At 44.7% G+C, this 18,715-nt stretch overlaps 1 protein-coding gene across 1 annotated transcript in view; it reads right to left on the reverse strand.

The window, feature by feature from the left end:
• Nucleotides 1-18,301, reverse strand: part of LAMA1 (laminin subunit alpha 1) — a 173,416-nt gene extending 155,115 nt beyond the window's left edge. Inside the window, exon 1 of the mRNA XM_032293344.1 lies at nt 18,151-18,301. Coding sequence (XP_032149235.1) covers nt 18,151-18,223 — 73 coding nt within the window. The 5' untranslated portion in view covers nt 18,224-18,301. The remainder of the gene's footprint in view (nt 1-18,150) is intronic.
• Nucleotides 18,302-18,715: the final 414 nt, after the last annotated feature.

An 18,715-nucleotide genomic window follows, 5' to 3' on the forward strand; every position in this document is an offset into this window, starting at 1 on the left:
TTGACGAAATGTTAATAACACACAATTTAGAGAGGAATATAAGTGAATTAATGGAGCTGAAAAACACAAGAGAACTTCGCGAACTATGCACAAGTTTTAACAGCCGAATTGATCAAGCAGAAGAAAAGATATCAGAGGTCGAAGACCAACTTAATGAAATAAAATGTGAAGACAAGATTAGAGAAAAAAGGATAAAAAAGAGCGAGCAAAGTCTCCAAGAAATACGGGACTATGTGAAAAGACCTAATATACGTTTGATAGGTGTACCTGAATGTGATGAAGAGAATCAATCCAAGCTGGAAAATACGCTTCAGGATATTACTCAGGAAAACTTTCCCAACCTAGCAAGGCAGGACAATATTCAACTCCAGGTAATACAGAGAACACCACAAAGATATTCCTCAAGAAGACCAACCTCAAGGCACATAATCGCCAGATTCACCAGGGTTGAAATGAAAGAGAAAATACTGAGGGCAGCCAGAGAGAAAGGTCAGGTTACCCATAAAGGGAAGCCTATCAGACTCACAGCAGATCTCTCAGCAGAAACCCTACAAGTCAGAAGAGAGTGGGGGCCAATAATCAACATCCTTAAAGAAAAGAACTTTCAACCCAGAATTTTATATCCAGCCAAACTAAGCTTCATCAGCGAAGGAAAAATAAACCTTTTGTGAACAAGCAAGCACTCAGAGATTTCATCACCACAAGGCCTGCTTTACAAGAGCTTCTGAAAGAACCACTACAAATAGAAAGGAACAACCAGTATCAGCCTTTCTAAAAAATACCAAAAAATAAAGAACATCAACATAATTAAGAACTTGCATCAACTACTTGGCAAAACAACCAGCTAACATTAAATGGCAATATCAAACTCACATATATTATTATTAATTCTAAATTTAAATCGACTAAATCCCCCAATTCAAAGACACAGACAGGCAAAAAAAGCCAAGACCCACTGGTATGCTACATCCAGGCCCATCTCACATGCAAGGATACACAAAGACTCAAAACAAAGGGATGGAGAAAAATTTACCAACCAAATGGAGAGCAAAAATAAATAAATAAATAGAAAGCAGGAGTTGCAATTTTTGCTGATAAAATAGACTTTAAAGCAACAAAGTTCAAAAGAAGCAAAGAAGGATATTACATAATGATAAAAGGATCAATGTAACAAGAAGAGCTAAAGATCCTAAATATATATGCACCCAATACAGGAATACCCAGATATATAAGACTTATAAAGAGACTTAGACTTCCACACAATAATAGCGGGAGACTTCAACATCAATATTAGACAGATCAATGAGACAGAAAGTTAACATCGATATCCAGGACTTGAACTCAGATCCAGAACAAGTAGACTTAATTAATATTCATAGAACTCTCCACTTTAAATACACAAAATATACACTCTTATCGGTACCACATCACACCTATTTCATTTTCTTACATTTAAATGAAACATTGGTTGGCTGCTTGTTAGTTATTTTCTTCCCTCATTTTTTTTTTCATGTCTCTATTATTAAACACAATTATAGGCATACCCATTTTAGACTGCATTCTAGCCCAGGCAATAAAGCAACACCCCTGTTGTCTCTCACTCTTCCTCTTCCCCTTTCTTCCTCTCCTTCATTCTTTTTTTTTATTCTTTCTCTTTCTTCTTCTAAAAAAAAAAAAAGGAGGAGTTTGGCTCCATCACCCAGGCTGGAGTGTGGTGGCATGATCTCAGCTCACTGCAACCTCTGCCTCCCAAGTTCAAGTGATTGTAGTGCCTCAGTCTCCCAAGTGACTGGGACTACAGGCGCGCACCACCACACCCAGCTAGTTTTTGTATTTTTAGTAAAGGCGGGGTTTCACCATGTTGGCCAGGCTAGTCTCAAACTCCTGACCTCAGGAGTTCCTAAGTGATCCACCTGCCTCAGCCTCCCAAAGTACTGGGATTACAGAGATATTGTTAAATAAAAAGGTAAGCACTCACTGAAAGAAGATAATATATTTGCAAATTGTATATCTAATAAAGGATGTCCCGAATATATAAAGAAGTCTCAAAACTTAGCAGTAAGAAGTCAAAGAACCCAAATCAGTAAATGTCAAAAAACCTAATCAAACACTTCACTATAGGGGATACAAGGCTGGTAAATAAGCAAAAAAAAAGAGGCTTAACATTATTTTCTATTAAGGAAATACAAATTAACCTCAACAAAACACTACTATATACCTATCAGAATTGCTTACATAACAAACATTGACAATGGTGGTGCTGGGGGAGGCAGAGCAATGGGAACCACTATATGTTACTGGCGGCAGTGAGGAGTGGTAATACCACACTGGAAATCATCCTGGCACTTTCTTATAAAGATGCTCTTCCCATAAGACCCAGAAATCCCACTCCTGGTTATTTACCCAAATGAAATGAAAGCTACCACATTCACAAAAAAAAAAAAAAAAAAAAAAAAAAAAAATAAGGGGAGAAATTAAAGAAGATCTAAATGAATAAAAAGACATGTCTTATTCATGGACAGGAAGATTCAATACTGTTAGACAACAATTCTCCTTAAATTGATCTGTAGATTCCACCCAACTGCTATCAAAATCTCAGCTAGCTTTTTTTTGTGTGTGTAGAAATTGACAAGCTAATATGATTGGAAATACAAATGACCTAGAAGAGTTAAAGCACTTTAGAAAAAGTTAACAAAGCTGAATGACTTACAACAACCTATTTCAAAACTTGCTATAAAGCCAAAGAAGTCCAGACAGTGTGATATTAGCATAAAAACAGATGCATAGATCAACAGAACAAAATAGAGCCTAAAAATATATACTTATATTTATGGTCAATTGATTTATGGCAAAAGTACAAAGGCAATTTTGTATTTTCAACAAATGTTGTTGGGACCACTGGATTATCTATATGCAAAAAATGAACTTAGACCCCGACTCCTTACCATACATAGAAACTAACTCAAATGGATCATAAGACCTAAATGTAAGAGCTAAATTATAAACTTTCCAGAAGAAAATCTGAGATCTTGGATTAGGCAAATAATTCTCAGAAATGACACAAAAAGAATAATCCACAAAAGAAAACAATTGATAAAATGAACCTCATCAAAATTAAAAAAATATATATGGCACTACAAAACATACCCTTAAGAAAGCTAGTCACTGCTGTATGTTCGTAACGTACTGTGGAAGTTCGTGTTGGATCCAAGTTATTCTCTTGTGATTGTCTACGTGGTCAGATCGTAGGGACTAACCAATCCTCGTGTACCTCCATCTTCCTCATCTTCCATTATCCACCAAAAAGTGGATACACATTTTATTTATATTTTCATTTTTAGAGATGTGGTCTCACCCTGTTGCCCAGGCTAGAATACGGTGGTGCAATCATAGGTTACTGCAGACTCGACCTCTTGGGCTCAAGTGATCCTCCTACCTTAGCCTCCTAAGTAGCTGGGGCTACCTATGCATGCCACCACACCTGGATAATTGCTATTTTTTTGTAGGCACGGGGGTCGCCCAGGCTGGTCTCGAACTCCTGGGCTTAAGGGATCTTCCTGCCTCAGCCTCTCAAAGTGCTGAGATTATAGGTGTGAGCCACCACATCTGGCCCCTACAACAGCAACCAAAGAATTATTTCTTTATTATCTGATTCCTTCAAATATTATTTTGGAGTCATTTTAATATTGAATTTGATTCCCTTTAGAGAAAGCCACCTTATACACACATTTTCGGGGAAAGTTAGATCATATAAAATGAGGCCCATTTAAATTCAGTCAATTATAATAATTAAAGCTAAACCAACAAAGTTAGAAACCACTAAAGACACAGGAGATGTTATGCTCATATTTCTAAAGAGAATGGGCCATTCTTTCATTCAGTAATATGTGATTTTTATCAAACAAAAATCCATCTGTGACATAAATTCTGTATGCCTTTGTTCTGTTCCTGAGAGGAGGAGGATGTCTTAGCCCAGAACGCCTGGAGGAGAACAGCTGTTCTCTCACTTAAAGAAAGTCCTTTAAAGCCAAGCAGGTAGAGTTCCCTTAAAAAAAAAAAAAAACTACTATATGTAAAAATATCACTACTCAGCAAATGCCAACAAGTCTGCAGTCACACAGAGGATTTTGAAGTGATATTCTTTAAAAGGAGACTTCATGCGGTAGAAACATAGTGTTTAATTAGTTATCCTTCTGTTGACAATGATACTGTCTCACAGAAGTAAGTGGAGTGATATAGGTGTTTGAGACCCTCAGAAACAGAAATCTCTCCCAAATCTGAACTGAGGAACACACTTAGCAGGATTCCTGGAATTTCTCATGCTTGACTCCTAGCAATGGGGTCCGGAGTATGAGGTCCACCTGTCACCTCTATGACACTTCCTAGAAACTCAACAAATACTTGTTGACTACATGTGTTGATGAATTTCTGGCTTGAGATGCTTAGAGGTCAGTGGCTCTAAATCTAGAAATCAGTTTTTGTTGAATATAATCTAAGTTTTAAGGCTGAATGGAATACTCATCAACAGTAAATAATCCCATTACAAAAAATGTAATCCATTTCTCCTTTGTATTGATTGGGTAGATGAGAACATGTCAAATTAATAATGTCTTCAAGTCATCAGGGTCCTCCTGGCTACCAGATTCTGTGGATTTTCTGTATCCATATTTGGACTCCAGTCATGCGTGCAGAGAATGTCTGAACTTCTTGTTTCTGCTTTTAACTTGCTCCTGACTATGTACTCTGGTTTAAAATGTGAGCAGAGGCCTTGCTTCCAAAAAGGTCTGTCCATTTTCTTTCTTAGTCTGATTACCTAGATTCTTCCTTATTCCCTGTCTTTAAATCCTGCCTGAAGCCTAGCGCCTGGACTCACGCCCGTAATCCCAGCACTTTGGGAGGCCAAGGTGGGTGGATCCCCTGAGGTCAGGAGTTTGAGACCAGTCTGGCCAACATGATGAACCATCTCTACTAAAAAAACAAAAAAAAAAAAAGAAAAATTAGCCAGACATGGTGGTGGGCACCTGTAGTCCCAGATACTTGGGAGGCTGAGGCAGAAGAATCACTTGAACCCAGGAGGTAGACGTTTCAGTGAGCCAAGACTGCGCCACTGCACTCCAGCCTGGGTGACAGAGCAAGACTCCATCCCCCACCCCCCGAAAAAAAAATCCTGCCTGTGTGACCCACTGAGGTCTCCTAGCCTTCTGGAGCCAGCCCCTGGCCTTCCCCAGGAGATCATCACTCTGCTTCCTCACTAGGGACTTCCCTAACCCCCTCTGCCCATCTCTGTGGTCTCAAAACAATACCCACTATTAACAGATTTCCATTGTTTGTCTGTATTGGGAACTGTTCATTCAACAAATATTTACAGAATCTACATTGTATGTCAGGCACTGTGCTAGGTGTTAGAAATATATGCAAAACTCTCAGCCCTTAAGGAGAGACAGGCAAGTCAACAAATAGTTGCAAAATGATGTACTAGTCAGATGTACAGAGAAATCGTTATGGAAACAATTAGGAGAATGACAGGCTGGAGTAAGTCAGAGTGCCACAGGTGAAATAAAGATCACATTATCCACCAGTAATGTGGATCTGATGGAACCACAGATATCACAGAATGGCCAAGATGTGGTTAGCAGTGGTGTGGAGAGGTCTGAGCAGGGTCAGATCACAGAGAGCCTTGGAAGTCCCACTCAGTAGAACTGAGATGCCGTTAAAGCAGTTCAACAGGGATGGGATGACAGGTCAGCCTCACAGTCCATTAACTCAGGGGAACTTCCAACGCCAACAGCTTTCTGGGCTCTTCCAAACTGTGACATTACGGGCTACATTAGACCATCCCAGCACGTGCAGCTGGACTGGCCCTTCCAGAAGAACCTGTTCCACCCAAAAGAACCTGTTCCACCCAAAAGAACCTGTTCCACGCCCAGGCCCAGGTTCCGGCCCTGCTCTGTTGGGGTTAGTGCAATATCTCTCCAAGTGCCTGCAGCAGGGAAGCCAGGTAGGCAGCTGGTCTGCAAGTCAATATAGGCGGATGTGTAGGAGGTGTGTGTGTGTGCATGTGTGTCTGTGCGTGACAAGGATGTAGAAAGGAAAATGGCTCTGATTTTGTTGGGTGGAAGAGGAATAATAAGCCAAATATTGAGGAAAACTTCTGAAGCAGGCCAGGAAAGCACATGCATAATGAACCATCAATTAAAGACAAGAGCACGCCAGGTGCAGTGGCTCACGCCTGTAAGCCCAGCACTGTGGGAGGCCAAGGCAGGTGGATCAACTAAAGTCAGGAGCTCAAGACCAGCCTAACCAACATGGTGAAGCCCCGTCCTTACAACAATACAAAAATTAGCCGGGCATGATGGCTGGTGCCTGTAGTCCAGCCACTTGGGAGGCTGAGGCAGGAGAATCACTTGAACCTGGGAGGTGGAGGTTGCAGTGAGACAAGAATCACGCCACTGCACTCCAGCCTGGGTGACAGAGTGACACTCCACCTAAATAAAAAAATAAATATAAAAAGACAAGAGCAGAAGAGGACAGGAGCAGTAGGTGAATAAAGACAGCTAGACCCTGGAGTCATGAGATGTGAGAAGGTACAAGGGAGAACAGCAGGACATATCAGGGGAGAAGGTGGGGCCCGGATAATCTCAGAGAAAAGGCTGCTGTGACCTGTTCATTTAAAGGTGCTGAGAAAGAAGGGATGTGGCACAGAATAATGCCTGAATATGCAAGACACATTAAATTTTGGATGAATTCATTAAAGAATGAACAAATCAGTGCAACACCAGATCGATCAACACCCAATTCTGCAACGACAGACTTTATCCCCAAACATGAGGACTCTAAATGTCATATTTGATCAGGAGTATTTTTCTTTTTCTTTTCTTTTCTTTTTTTTTTTTTTGAGATGGAGTCTCGCTCTTGTTACCCAGGCTGGAGTGCAATGGCGCGATCTCGGCTCACCGCAACCTCCGCCTCCTGGGTTCAGGCAATTCTCCTGCCTCAGCCTCCTGAGTAGCTGGGATTACAGGCACGCGCCACCATGCCCAGCTAATGTTTTGTATTTTTAGTAGAGACGGGGTTTCACCATGTTGACCAGGATGGTCTCGATCTCTTGACCTCGTGATCCACCCGCCTCGGCCTCCCACAGTGCTGGGATTACAGGCTTCAGCCACCGCGCCCAGCGATCAGGAGTATTTTTCAAAGAAAGAAGGGTCTTCGTGAATGAGCAAGTCAGCAAAGCAATACTAAACTGTGGGGAAGCCCATTTAAACACGAGCACGGCAATGAAGCATCAAATGAGAACTTTCTGAGTGAAAAACACTATGCAAGGGACAATGAGGACACAGAAGAAACTGGCTTTCCCTGAGCCACTTCACTGATCCAACGTGGGCTCCATCTAAGTGCAGGGGTTGCTCACAGCTCTGAGGTGTGTGGGTGCTGTTATCCCCACTTCACAGAGCTGTCGGGATATCCACAAACAGACATGAAGTGAGGAGAGTCAGTTGGGACCTGAGTATTCCCACATCTGTTATGTACAGAAAACTTGCCTGTGGTCTGCGGCAGGCAAGACAGGGTCAATGCTACAACTTGCACCCTACAGACAAGAGAGGGGTGGCTGCAGATCCTGCCTTCTTGCATTGCTGAGTAAACTGCATTCACCAACAAAGTTTATAATGTTAACTGAGTCATTCTCAACCCTGGCTGTGCGGTGGAATCAACTGGGAAGCTTTTTTTTTTTTTTTTTTTTTTTTTTGAGGCGGAGTCTTGCTTTGTTGCCAGTCACCAGGCTGGCTGGAGTGCAGTGGCGCGATCTTGGCTCACTGCAACCTCCGCCTCCCGGGTTCAAGTGATTCTCCTGGCTCAGCCTCCTGAGTAGCTGGGTCTACAGACACACACCACCATGCCCAGCTAATTTTTGTATTTTTAGTAGGGACAGGGTTTCACCATGTTGGCCAGGATGGTCTCAATCTTTTGACCTCATGATCTGCCTACCTCAGCCTCCCAAAGTGCTGGGATTACAGGCATGAGCCACCATGCCTAGCCAAAAGTGTTTTTAAAATGCAAATGATAGGACCCCCATCCCAGACAGGACATATACTCCCTGGGGGTAAGACCTGGGTATTGATATTATTGAAATTTAATGTGCAGCCCAGAGAGGGAACTTCTGTGTCACCGTTTGAGTCTGCTCTTCTGACAGACACGGAAGGGCTGGCCAAGAAGATGACTCTGAGTTCTCCATGGAGAAAAGGAAGCCTAAGGGAAACAACCATTCACCAACAGTGGCGTCTGGTGTAGAAGCTGACTCCGCTCCTCCAGTAATGCAGCCAGTGAGTGCTGCACGCCTGTGCCCCTCCTACCCCGCTTTCCTCTGCCCAAGACCTGGCTTACTCATTTCACTCCTAACTTACAGGAACATGAGCAGGCAGAACGTAGATGGCAATGTCCACTCCTGTGACTTTAACTCCTTACCTCCTTCCTTGGTCATCATTTCTTATGGAGAAAATTCCTTTTGATATATGTACTTTCCAGTTCCTTGATTTCAAAAGCAAATACACGAAGAATGTCAAGAAGTGCTGTGGATTCACAGCGAGGAAGGCGGCCGAGAACAGGGTTCTCTAGACACCCTACCTCTGAACATCCTTGACCCAGGGCCTGGAAGAGCGGAGGTCCCAACATGTCTTCAGTGCATGGATGGATGAGTGAATACATGAATGAGCAAGTGCATGAAAAAAGTTTTAAAAACTGAATGCAAATGACAATAATCCTACAAGAAAATACTATTCTCCTCTCCAGTGAGGTGTTAACTCTTTAAAATACTAACTTATGGCCAGTCGAGCTGGCTCACGCCTGTAATTCCAGCACTTTGGGAGGCTAAGGCAGGTGGATCACAAAGTCAGGAGTTCCAGACAAGCCTAGCCAACACAGTGAAACCCTGTCTCTACTAAATATACAAAAATTAGCCAGGTGTAGTGGCATGTGCCTTTAGTCCCAGCTACTTGGGAGGCTAAAGCAGGAGAATCGCTTGAACCGGGAGGTGGAGGTTGCAGTGAGCTGAGATCGCGCCACTGTACTCCAGCATTCCAGTCTGGGTGACAGAGCAAGACAATCAATCAATCAACTAACTCCCAGCTGGGCACAGTGGCTCATACCTGTAATCCCACCACTTTGGGAGGCTGAAGCAGGCAGATCACTTGACATCAGGAGTTCAAGACCAGCCTGCCATCATGGTGAAGCCCTGTCTCTACTAAAAATACAAAAATTAGCTGGATATGGTGGCAGGCCACTCCCAGCTACTCAGGAGGCTGAGGCAAGAGAATCGCTTGAACCCGGTAGGCAGACATTGGAGCCAAGATAGTGCCACTGCACTCCAACCTGGGTGACATAACGAGGCTCCATCTCAGAGAAAAAAAAAATGCTAACTCCCTTTTAAAGCAAAACGCTGGGAGTTTCCAAAAGCATTCACATGTGGATGTATTATCTCCAATTCTCCCCACTCCAAACTCCCAGAAGGAACAAAAGTATGCCCCCGAAGCCAGGGGTGAAGTGCTAAAGAGTCGGAAAAACTTATTTTGTACAAAAGCAAAGATAGAGGCCGGACACAGTGGCTCACACCTGTAATCCCAGCACTTTGGGAGGCCGAGGAGGGCAGATCATGAGGTCAAGAGATCGAGACCATCCTGGCCAACATGGTGAAACCCCGTCTCTACTAAAAGTACAAAAAAATTAGCTGGGTGTCGTGGCGCACACCTGTAGTCCCAGCTACTCGGGAGGCTGAGGCAGTAGAATTGCTTGAACCCAGGAGGCAGAGAATGCAGTGAGCCAAGATCGCGCCACTGCACTACAGCCTGGGCAAGGGTGTGAGACTCTGTCTCAAAAAAAAGAAGCAAAGGTAGAAATGACAGAGTTGGACATTCAGATAAAAGGACTGAGAAGGCAGACTGTGGATTTTGAGGGGTGGAGAAAGAGTGCTCACCCACCACAGGACACAGCTGCAGGGACAGAAAGCAATCAGTGTCAAGAAGAGTTCTGGAAACAACTATTTAAACCAGAAACCCAAAAGGTCTGCTTGAAGACCAACTGGAAAGGCCCTTGCACTTCTGGATACAATATGAGAAAAGGTTTTTTGAAACACAGATTTTGGTTCCTACCCAGATCAAATGAACTGCAATCCATTTGATTGGATGGAACAAAATCTAAGAGGCTGAAGGACCTCCTACCCAGAGAGGGGCCAGGGCTGGGGTTGTTATCCAGAGTCTGGGACTGGCTTTATGGTTGCTCAGGCAACCTGACTACCTGTGGGAAATTTCTCAGTGCTACTGCCCTCCCACTACTAATGACCCAGGTTTTAACACTAGAACCACCCTGGAATTGTTTGTGTAATTCAAAGAAATGCTGGGAGCAAAGGTTTTGATCTTTGAAACAGAAATGTCCCTTCTTTTTGATATTGGCTCATGGTGTTCTCCATGCCATTCAAAAGAGGACCAGATGGCAACTCTGGCTGGGTGAGAACCCCAATTTATCACAAAATACAACCCAGATTCAGAAGTGAGACAGTGGAAACAGGCCATCACATTGAGGCTATCCTAGGGTTGGTATGTTGCAGCCTGTGTATGAGTGGTCGGGTTAGATTTTAGGTGGAAAACGGGAGTACATTTCAGGTGAGAGAGTCATGTAACAAAATCACACAGCTGCAAGTCAATATACAACATGCAGCTAGACAGGAAGGAGATCCCTGCAATAGAAGCTAATAGTTCAGCTACAGAAAGGTGTGGAGAAGGGCAGGGTAGCTGTGACTAAACTTGGAGGGATAACGGAGAGCTGCAGCAGGTGGGCAGGAGCTGAGGAAGCACATTATGAAGGCAGTATTTTGACAAGTTTTCTCTAACTGCAGTGCAGGACTAGATTAAACGAAAGGACGCGGGCTAGCATCAGAGACCCAGTAAGAGCCACCAGTTACACTACAGCTGGTGAGCATTTGCAGTGGTATCAGAGAGAAACGGAAACAAAAAAACAGGAAGTTTTTCAAGGAAAGAAACAAAATTCAGGGAGACAAGCTGGATAAGGGGGTACAGAAAAAGAAAAACAGAAAAGGAAGATGAAGACTGGGTAACCGAAAGAATCCCAAGAACAGCAGATACAGGGACGGCAGCCATCAGGAGAAGGAATGAATTCCTTGTCCTGGGCTGGAGATAACAAGATTCCACTTGTTGTGGGTAAAATTCTGTCATTACCAAAAGGTTGGAAGACATCTAAATGTGTGGTGCAGGCTGGGCATGGTGGCTCACACCTGTAATCTCAGAACTTTGGGAGGCTGAGGCAGGCGGATCACTTGAGATCAGGAGTTCAAGATCATCCTGGCCAACATGGCAAAACCCCATATCTACTAAAAATATAAAGATTACCCTGGCATGGTGGTAGGCGCCTATAATCCCAGCTACTCAGGAGGCTGAGGCAGGAGAATCGCTTGAACCCGGGAGGCAGAAGTTGCAGTGAGCCGAGATCCAGCCACTGCACTCCAGCCTAGGCAACAGAGTAAGACTCTATATCAAAGGAAAAACAAAGAAAAAAGGATGGTGTAACATAATCAACACTGTGGTGTGAGGGTTTTTTCCCCCCTCTAATTGTTCTCTTTTAACTAAAAATGATCTGCTAAATTTAATTATCTTCTTTAACACTGCTATGGTCAGAGAGACATAATTGCCTGAGGTTCTGGCAGGAAATTATGGAGCAATGGAACAAGATGCAGGAAATACTTTTGGGAATGAGAAAAGATGGCACTTTCCATAAATACACATGGATCTAAAATTGACATTCCCACCAGCAATACAGGAGGTTCTCTGGCACAAGAATGTCAGTCATACTGCCTGCTGGGCCAGCAGATCAGACTTCAAAGATAACTTCTGGAATGAAGAGATTCAAACTTCAAATGGTTGATTAAAAAAAAATGTGCACACACACTGAAATCACACTGCTGATTTCGCGTTGTTTCTCCGCCGCCATTTCTGAATGAACACTTCGAGATAAATGCTTACCTAGGCAAGAATGTTATCCACCAAGCTGATTTGGATTCTCACTGCCTCCATTGTCTGCCTGTTGCCCCCAAGCAAGACTAGGAACAAGTTAACCCAAGGAAAGGAGCCAGCCTTGAGAAAATAAAGACACAAATGGGAAGATTCTGTGCTATTTATCATCAAATGGTTACTCTGGGCACTGACTGTCACCCCCACTATAAAGGACATGAAAATACAATGAACCCAGCTATAGTGTGGTATTTTATGCTGAAACAGCTCCTGATAGACATGTTCCAACAGAACCAAAGTTCATGACCGTAACTAAATTACTTCTATGAAGCATTTTTTCTCCTCATTAATTTTGTAATGCCTTGGTTTATTCAATTGTCCATGGATGCATATTAGTTTTTCAGAAATAAAAAAGGTAAAATAATTATTTGCAAACTTGTAAATAACCTACATACATCATTCTTAGGAGACGATAGTTTATCTTCCTCATCCAAACATTTCTGAGGAATGTAACGAAAAACTTCAACTTAGGTCTAAGTTCCAGAGTTCTGTCCAGCTGCTATCAATTAATTTTTATATTCAACATATAGGCGTATTCATTAGAATTTTTTTTTAGCTGCGCACGGTGGCTCATGCCTATAATCCCAGCACTTTGGGAGGCCAAGATGGGCCGATCCTGAGGTCAGGAGATTGAGACCATCCTGGCTAACAGGGTGAAACCTCATCTCTACTAAAAATACAAAAAATTAGCCAGGCGTGGTGGTGGCATGTGCCTATAATCCCAGCTTCTCGGGAGGCTGAGGCAGGAGAATCACTTGAACCCAGGAGGCAGGGGTTGCAGTGAGCCGAGATCAGGCTACTGCACTCCAGCCTGGGTGACAGAGTGAGACTCTGTCTCAAAAAAAAAAAAAACGATTTTTTTTTTAAATAAAGTTCTTCTGTACCTGCCATAGCATTCCAATAACAAGTCACACTTATCGGTCAATATATTAACTTATCCTTAATGTCTAATAGAATTATTCTCAAACTCCTCTATCATAAATCATAAAGTTCTAAAATATTTTTTAAAAATTCTCTATGGCTTAAAAATAGCTTATTAATGCTATGGTAAACAATATTTTTAGAAGTAGTAAAACAGCTTGAAATCAATCAAGTTTTCAAACCCCAAAAGATCTAGGAAACACTGCTTTAATAACACCTTTCTGTCAAAGACCTACTCGGAAGGACAAGTTGCAAGGTCAAAAGTTTGCAAGTATATACATTTACTCAGTGATGTGTTAATATCCTGCACAAGGTCCAGTGAAGAAGTTAGTATGAGCACAGGGCAGTGGAGAGAGGGATACTGTTCCATGCATCTATGTTTTGTCAGAAAATCACTGGTGCCCCTCTTACACTATCAGGGAAGTAGTAGGTTTTATGATGTGGCTTGCTTTGAAAAGTTAACTGAGCCGGGCTCAGTGGCTCATGCCTGTAATCCCAGCACTTTGGGAGGCCGAGGCAGGTGGACCACCTGAGGTCAGGAGTTCGAGGCTGTCCCCCCGATCAACATGGTGAAACCCCATCTCTATTAAAAATACAAAAATTCGCCAGGCAGTGGTGGTGGGCGCCTGTAGTCCCATCTACTCGGGAGGCTGAGGCAGGAGAATCGCTTGAACCCAGGAGGTGGAGGTTGCAGTGAGCCGAGATCATGCCACTGCACTCCAGCCTCAGCGACAGAGTGAGACTCCATCTCAAAGTAAAAATAAAAATTAATAAATAAATAAAAGTTACCTGAAGAAACACCTTTAGAAGCTTACCGAAAAAACTAAAGGCAGTGGTTACCTCAAAAGAGGGTGACAAAGTCTTAACTTTTTTTCTACATAGCCTTGAGTACCTGTTCCATTTTGTACCATAAATGTAGATTATATATTCAAAATACTTTTAAAGTTACATGATTCCTAAATAAAGATACTGATTTCAACGTAGCTCAACGATGAGAAGTGGCTACTAGCTGCTAGAAACACTGCAAAGCAATGAACAGGCAGGTATGAACTAAGCAGTCCCTGCCCTTGAGAACCCTGAGCGACAAGGTGAGACAGATAAGCAAGCCAATTATTGATCCCATGACAAGCAAGGCAAAAGCATCGAGCAGGGAAAGCCCTGGGAATCCAGGGAAGGGGTCTAACAAATACTTCAGCAGAGAGAGGGCTGGGAAGGTCTTCCAGGGCTCTTTAGAACCCAGATGAAAGACGTGTCCAGCACTTCATAGCACATGTGCCAGGAAATGCTGGTTAGCTACAAATAGACGCAGGTGTGTACCAGATAATGCTTCTCAGCTCTGAGACAGCAGGCCAGCTGGGGTCCAAGCCTCCCTGCTTTACCCACAATGTGATGTAGCAGAATATTGTCATTTTGTGCATCTTATAAAGTGAGGGGTTTGGGGCACATTAATCTAAACCCATGGGGTGGGCCCAGGAGACAGATGGTGGAATGAAAGGGCACACCACAGAAGAAGACCACTTGCTTAAACACAAAGGAAGGAATGTCAGCCACATTGGGGAACATTAAGTAATTTGATAAAGAAATGGTGAGAAATGGAAAGGATTTTAAACAAGAGGAGTGATTATTGGAATGGTGTTTCTAGAAACATCTCAGCGATGGCTCGATTAAGGAGGGGGAAGAGGTGAGGCTGCTGGCCTGCTGAGTGTACCATCACACCATTTCCTGAGAAAAACAAACAATTCCTAAGCCTAGCCAGCAGTGGGAATAAAAAATGGGAGAGAGACTGCACAGATTTTCAGGAGGTAAAATCAACAAGTCTTAATGACCAAATGGATTTCAGCAATGAAAGAGAGAGGATGTCAAGGATGATAAGCTTGTACAATAGGCATAATGGTAATAACCATTGTGCAGTGAATGCCTATGACACGCCCCACACTCTGCTAATATTTTTCAGCTGTTATTTAACCATATCAATGCTATCCATTTTATAGCTAGAAAGCTGACATTGAGAGAAGTTAAGAAACTTAGCCGTGGCTGTGGCTAATCAAAGTGACAAGTCTGGCATTTGAGCCCAAGACTATTTGATTCCAAATCCAGACTCCAAATTTCTAAACGATTATGCTTTTTGGAGAATATAGCTTAGAAATATTAGTTATTTATAAAATAGTAATAATGATGAACATAGGTAAGCATGCTTGTTGAGGCCTAAGAACTTTTCTCACATTAGTTCATTTAATCATTAACATCCCTTCTAGATAGGCACTATTATAATTCCCATTTTGCAGATGGTGTAACTGAAACACAGGTTATGGGCCCAATTTGCCATAGCTAGTAAAGCTAGAGAATTAAACACCTGAATCTTAAAGACAGAGCTTGTGTTATTTCCCTGTGACAATTTACGCTACATGAAAATGAATGTCCATAGGATTTTATGAATGAATTAGTATAAAATGGTACAGTGTTTCAAGGATCATTACTTTGAAATAACTGGCCCCAGAAACATTTTATGATACGAGTTAATAGAGCAGTGCAATTCTAAGAGTGGCACAAGACACTAAAGGTCAGTATACGTTATTTATTCTAATCTTGTTGTATCTGAATTCTCAATCATGCTAGATTAACTACAGATGTAGGCTTTATATTTAAAGTCTGCAAAAGAAGGGGGAAAAAAGGAATGGGCTGAAGTCCAGGCTACACAGGAGATGGGCAATGATGCTTCTATTACACATACGCTTGTTTCCAATTGCTACAATCAATATCTTTCATGGTTCCTTAGTTAGAGAATACAGCAACAGAAAAGAAAAATGCACCTTCGAAATCAATTCAGGCATGTATAATTTACTGTGGAGTACATACTTGCTAAACTTGAATACTGTCATATATGAGAATGAAGTGAATTTCCTTTTACTCATAGATTTTTTTTCTATACTTAGAATTGTCTATTTTGTTTAGGAAAAAAGGGGGATGGTTTCAAACAAAAGTGGTGCAGCAAATATAATTTTATGTGACTGCCAGCTATGAATTTAACAGGTTATTTAATTTAACACAATACCTCCTATTCAATACTTAGGAGGAGCTCACTTGAAACAGGTTATATTTCAAAAGAAAGTGAGCCATCAGGTCACAGACTGTGAGTTGTAGGGTAACTCAGAGAGGCTGCAAAAATCATGGGGAACTTCTATCTATCTGAATGTTAATTGAAAATGATAGGTTACACAAAAAGTAAGCACCAGACAGCTAACTTGCAGGTGATTTGCAAGTCAGGATTATTGTATTATCACCAAAACACACAACTTTACTAGTCATTCATGCTATTCATGGGGCACAAAATCTTTCTTTAAAAAAAAAAAATCAGGCCGCACGCGGTGGCTCACGCCTTTAATTCCGCACTTTGGGAGGCTGAGGCCCGTGGATCACAAGGTCAGGAGTTAGAGACCAGCCTGGCCAATATGATGAAACCCAGTCTCTACTAAAAATATTTAAAAAAAAAAAAAAAAAAAAAAAAAAAAAGAAAGAAAAGAAAATTAGCCGGGCAAGGTGACACGCGCCTGTAGTTTCAGCTACTCAGGAGGCTGAGGCAGGAGAATCGCTCGAACCCGAGAGGCGGAGGTCGCAGTGAGCCGCTCTGGCGCCGCTGCACTCCAGCCTGGGCGACAGAGCGACTCTCCGTCTCAAAAAAAATAAGTAAATAAATAAAAATAAATCAAAACCCCCTCAAGGAGGCTAGTTAGGAAGGGTGAGGGCTGGTGGGGTGCGGAAGGCAAACAGGGAAACATTCAAGGGCTCCTGCCCTGGGAGGTTTTCCGCAGCATCTCAAAGCAGGAAAGTCCCATGAGGTTCCACTTTCTCCAAACACCATTCATAACCAAGTGCGGAGCCCGAAGGCGCCAGGACAACCCTCAGGGCATCTCCTCAGTCTAAGACTTTCAATTTCGGGGAACAATAAGCAGAGGCAAGCTGCTCTTTCTCTACCCTGTGGGAAACCGGGACTTGTTCACTTTCAGCAGCCTGATAGACACGAGTCCACTCGCAGATCAAAGGCTCCTCTCCCTCCCGAAAGGCTCCTTTTTTCTGGCTGATAACTATGTAAATTCCCTCGCTCCCAGCCGGGCTCGCCGCAGCAGACTCGCAGCTATTCAAAGCTGCGTTTCCAGCTCCGGTCCAGTGCTTCCATCATGAATGCTTGAATGAATGAGATGGTCGCGTTTCTGCAGAGCTCACAACTCAGCACAATGCCCAAACACACGTTTCCCACGAGGGTATTGCCAATTCCGCCCACTGCTTTTGACCCGTACTTTTTTTTTTAATGAAGTTTGCATTTGTGGGAATACGCCCTTTGTCACGTGTTGCATACTTTAAGATGTTTTCAACAAATATTTGTGACTGCGTAGCCAACACGAAGCCACTCTGCGAAGGCTTAACTCTAGGGGTGTCGTGGGGACTGGGATAGTCCCCCGAAAGGGAAAAGAATCCTCTCCCTCTCTCTCTTCCCCACCTCCTCACCCCCTCCCCCGCCGCCTCAAGGACAGAAACGGAAAATTAGCTTTGACTTTCTGTTCTCAATCGGTGTAACGCTCAAAGAAGGCGCTCCCTTCTCCGCCGGTCAATCGCCCGGGCGCGCCCACGGTCAAACGCGCGCGGGGAGTGAGCGGGTCTGGACACTTCGCCGACAGCACAAAGAGCGCGCCCGGGTCGGGAAGGTGCATTCGTGCCCCCCGGACACCGCCTGCGGGTCCCCCTCCCAGGGACGGCTGGCGAGGGGCGCACTTCTCTCTACATCTCTCCCTACTAGCCCGCCCGGCTGCGAGTGGCCGGGAGGATTCAGCCCTCCCTGGGCTGCGGCGACCCAGCTAGCGCAGTCGGACAATGAAGGCGGCTCAGGAGAGCTCCTTCCCCATTCATTCCCGGCTCCAGGCCAGCAGCCCCGCCACCCCCTGCCGCGCAGCCGGGGCACTGAAAGCACCCCCCATCCCGCTCTCCCCGGCCCGCGCTGGAGACCCACGTGTCCGAGGCCCCCAGTCTGAGGCGAGGCGGACCAGGATGCGCGCCCAGACTCCAGCAGCCCCAGCACGCCAGGCTTTGTCCGCAGCCTCCCCCGCCCGCCCGCCTGCCGGGGACGGGGACTCAAGGACCCAGGGACCCGGGCCGGGCTCACCTCTCTGCTGGCACCGCGCGGCGACCCACAGCAGCGAGGCCAGGAGCGCGCCCCACGCGCCGCCACCGTGCATCTTTCCGCCGCCGCCGCTCGGTGGGTCCGGGGAGAAAGCCGCGCTCCCGCTTGGAAGGCTCCGCGGGACGCGAGTCTGCCCTGCCCCGGCCCCGCTGCCCCTGGCGTCCCTGCCGCCCCTCCCGCCAGCCACCCGCGGACACACCCCCCGGCTGCGTCCAGCCCCTCCCCGGCCAGGCCCGGCTGCCCAGACCCCTCCCCCGGGGGTGCTCAGCTTGGCCGCGGAGACCCAGCGCTCGCGGCCCCCAGGTCCGGGAGGCTGGGCTGACCGCGGCCGCCGCCAGGCTTCGAGTAGGGGTTGGGCGGAGAAGGTGGGCTGAGGGGAGGAGAAACTGGGCTGCGGGGGCCTGAGAGGGTGGATTGCGAGAAAGTATGTGCCCTGCTGACCCTGCTCGCCCCGCCGCGGCCCTGCAGTCCCTGGTTCCGGACCCACGCGCTCCTGCCGGGAGCTGGGCGAAAGGCGACCCCTCGGGACGCCACCCAGTCTCTGCGG

The sequence above is a fragment of the Sapajus apella genome, unplaced genomic scaffold (assembly GCF_009761245.1).
Source record: "Sapajus apella isolate SASKATOON/1434 unplaced genomic scaffold, GSC_monkey_1.0 scaffold29, whole genome shotgun sequence".
Lineage (NCBI taxonomy): Eukaryota > Metazoa > Chordata > Mammalia > Primates > Cebidae > Sapajus > Sapajus apella.